This window comes from Apaloderma vittatum, unplaced genomic scaffold (assembly GCF_000703405.1).
Source record: "Apaloderma vittatum isolate BGI_N311 unplaced genomic scaffold, ASM70340v1 scaffold7215, whole genome shotgun sequence".
Lineage (NCBI taxonomy): Eukaryota > Metazoa > Chordata > Aves > Trogoniformes > Trogonidae > Apaloderma > Apaloderma vittatum.
In genome coordinates, this window is record NW_009716811.1 from 3620 (window position 1) to 6603 (window position 2984).

General features: G+C 40.6%; 1 protein-coding gene across 1 annotated transcript in view; it reads right to left on the reverse strand.

Annotated features, from left to right (window-relative positions):
- Positions 1–211: 211 nt before the first annotated feature.
- The window catches only part of LOC104274140 (alpha-1-antitrypsin-like), a 3197-nt gene continuing 424 nt past the window's right edge, over positions 212–2984 (reverse strand). Inside the window, 4 exon segments of the mRNA XM_009869681.1 lie at positions 212–418; positions 1126–1273; positions 1983–2253; positions 2716–2984. The exon segment at positions 2716–2984 is cut by the window's right edge and continues 11 nt beyond it. Of these exon segments, the coding sequence (XP_009867983.1) occupies positions 212–418; positions 1126–1273; positions 1983–2253; positions 2716–2984 (895 nt within the window).

The following is a 2984-nucleotide window of genomic DNA, read 5'->3' on the forward strand; positions in this document are numbered from 1 at the left end:
CATTAACACTACAAGCTATACCTGGCTGTAGACTGGGGGAAATACCAGTGATGTTTGGACAAGGAAAAATAGAGTTTTTGTTTTAAGGGACTGATAATGTGTATAAGGATAATGGTTGAAAGATGAGCACTAATATGTAGCGGTATGCAATGTTTTGCTGGATCACAGGAATTTAGCCAGCAATGTGCATAAGTGCATGTCCTCTGGTCCATCAGTCATTATTCAGAGGGTTTACAATTTTCCCTATGAAGAGGACGGTGCGGGTGTATTTGTCCAGAATCACCAGGAGAAAGGGCCTGTTGAATCTGACTCGAGGTGGCTGAGGAAAATCACCAGATCTCCAGGTAATCTCCTTCGCCGTGGCCCCCACCGCTTCAGTGCCGTTCTCGTGAACATTCAGCATGGCTCTGTGGATCACCTGCAAGGACATGAAGCCAAATGATCTTCCAGCTGACAACTCGGCAAGAAGAGAGAAACCTGCCACTCTCCGTGCTCTTGCCAATGGGAGCTCTGCCCAGAGTGACACTGGGCAGCACCAGCCTCTGGGAAGGTTGCACCCTTCCCACCAGAGTGCAATCAGCCATCAAAGCACCCATTAGCCTTCTTCAACGCGTGGGCAGAGAGTAACCCTCCAACAGCAGACAGCCAAAGACCACTCAAGATGACTGATGGCAACAAACTGTGCAAGCAAAGAAACCTAGTAATTTAGCCTAGACTGAGTTTTGCCTTTGGCAGTTTCATGAATTATTGCGAATTTAACCTATCATCTGGCTGAAAAAAATAGCTTTTTGAGAGCACTAGAAGGGCAGGAGTAACAGCCTTTTGCTCTCTGGAATTAGAGTAATTTCTACCAAAGCTAATGTGCTACCTTTAGATCATTTTGTTTAGTAGTCAAAAAACCATTTAATTATATGTATGTTTTCTCCCTCATCCTCAAACCATGCATGTATAAACTCTTGTAAGCATGTTTGGCTTCAGATTTAGGAAACAGAGGGCTTGCTTCACCTTCAGACTGGCAGCTGTTGATGACTGAGTGATGCCAGAGAGACTGGGACAAGCTTTTTTCTGTCATGTTCCTGGGAACAGAAGAATCCTGTGGTTGCCCTGTTTCATGTGCTGACTTACTTTAGAAACCATCAGTCCAGGCTCCTCAGTAATCCCTGATAGATCAGCTTGTTCAGTGAACAGATCAATCATACCCAGTTGTTTGACTATCCTTTTCACATCATAGGTACCAGAAATAGATACTTTTGGAATGTGCAGATGTATTTTTCTGTAACAAATAACACAAATAGGGACAAATTGTCACTTGGGTAACACTCCTCAATGGCTTCAGTGTAGGGACACTTTACCCTTATTTTTCTAAATGATAAAAATCTGCTTGTAGTTCACATATCAATTCTGACCAGGTCAGCTATCACACTGGAGCAGGATGAACCCATGTTATCCTCTTCTGCTACAGCGGGATTCAAGGAGTGGAATGGAACACACAACCATACCAACTCCTTGGGAAACAGACCTACTACTGCTGCCAGATAGCAATTTTTTTTTGAAGATCATAGCTAGCTGTCCTAAGGCTGTTTGAACATAGAACAGGGCCTGGACCGCCACAGGAATAGCTACATTAATGGTGAATTAATAAAGTTTCAGCTTTTACATACAATGTCCTCAGCACCCTAGCACTCAATAACTACACCACTGTAGTTTCACAATGTCCATATGAAACCAGGGTCTGTTAACTTCATCATGGTGATAAGCAACTTGTGGTTAAGCCACAAACTTAACCTAAGAGGGATCCCAAGTTCAATGCCCTTTTTGTTTACTACTCACAGCTCTTTTTCATTTTCCAGCTAACAGAAGTCCTGCAAAGAGAGGGACCATTAGGTGAATAGAGTTCAATTAAATAACCTGGCCTTTAACGCTTTGTCTTAGTGAGATAAACACTATTAATGGTCACCTCTCACCTTAACAAAACCACTTACCTGTCTTGGAGGAACTTTTCCCATTTATATACAGTCCTTTTCAAGAGAGCATCTTCCACCTGCTTCATCTTCCCTTTGTCAGGCAAAATAAATAATGCTACAACGTTTCCATTGTAAGGTACCTGAACCAGCCAACAGGACAGCTCTTCATCAAAGTAACTTCTGTAGTAACCCTTTCGATACATCATGTCAACTTTTACAGATATTTCCTGATCCACAAAAAAATCCTCCTGTTTTGTATATGAAGTACTGAAAGGTTTCTCCCAATGGGCTTATAACAAAAAGAAAAAAAAAAATCAGTGGAATACAAAGAGGACTAGTGAATAAAACAAGATCTCATCTCACAGCCTTGCTTTGATTAGAGCAAATATGTTTTTCAAGTTACTGCATCATCAGGTGATACAGCATCGTAGCTCTTTATTTATTTAAGGTGATTAAAGATGAGAGATAACACTGAAAAGATCATCTTTCATTAGAGCATGAGTCTATAATTACATTTACCAAACCCAGCAAAGATAGTTGTTAAAAATCTCAGTCTTTTGCTCAGCCAGATGAAGACACGTTTATATTGACAAGAAATGTACATGGGTTTATAGCAATATTTTCCAGATACTGCACATTGATTCTTCCATTTAAAACATTTAAACTGTAGTTTCTTTGTCTTGAGTCTTCATTTACTGTAATAAGCAGTAGCATTTAATTCACAACTTTTACACTCTTTGATATTTCTTACCTTTAAAGAAGACATAGTTAACAAGAACCGTTGCAGTGAGAGGATCGAGATTTTCCACTAGTTTAACAATTTTCCCATTTGTCTTTTCCTCAATATAACTGTTGATCTGATTCTCGGCACCAGAGGAGTTGTTAAAGTCAGTAGAAAAGACTTCAGATTCATAAAAACTTCTGACATCATCCAAGAACTTCTGTAGTGGTTTTAGCGTTTCTCCTATAAAAAGGGCATTGCCCAGGCTCAGCTGGAGCTCGCTGTCTGAACGGTTCAGC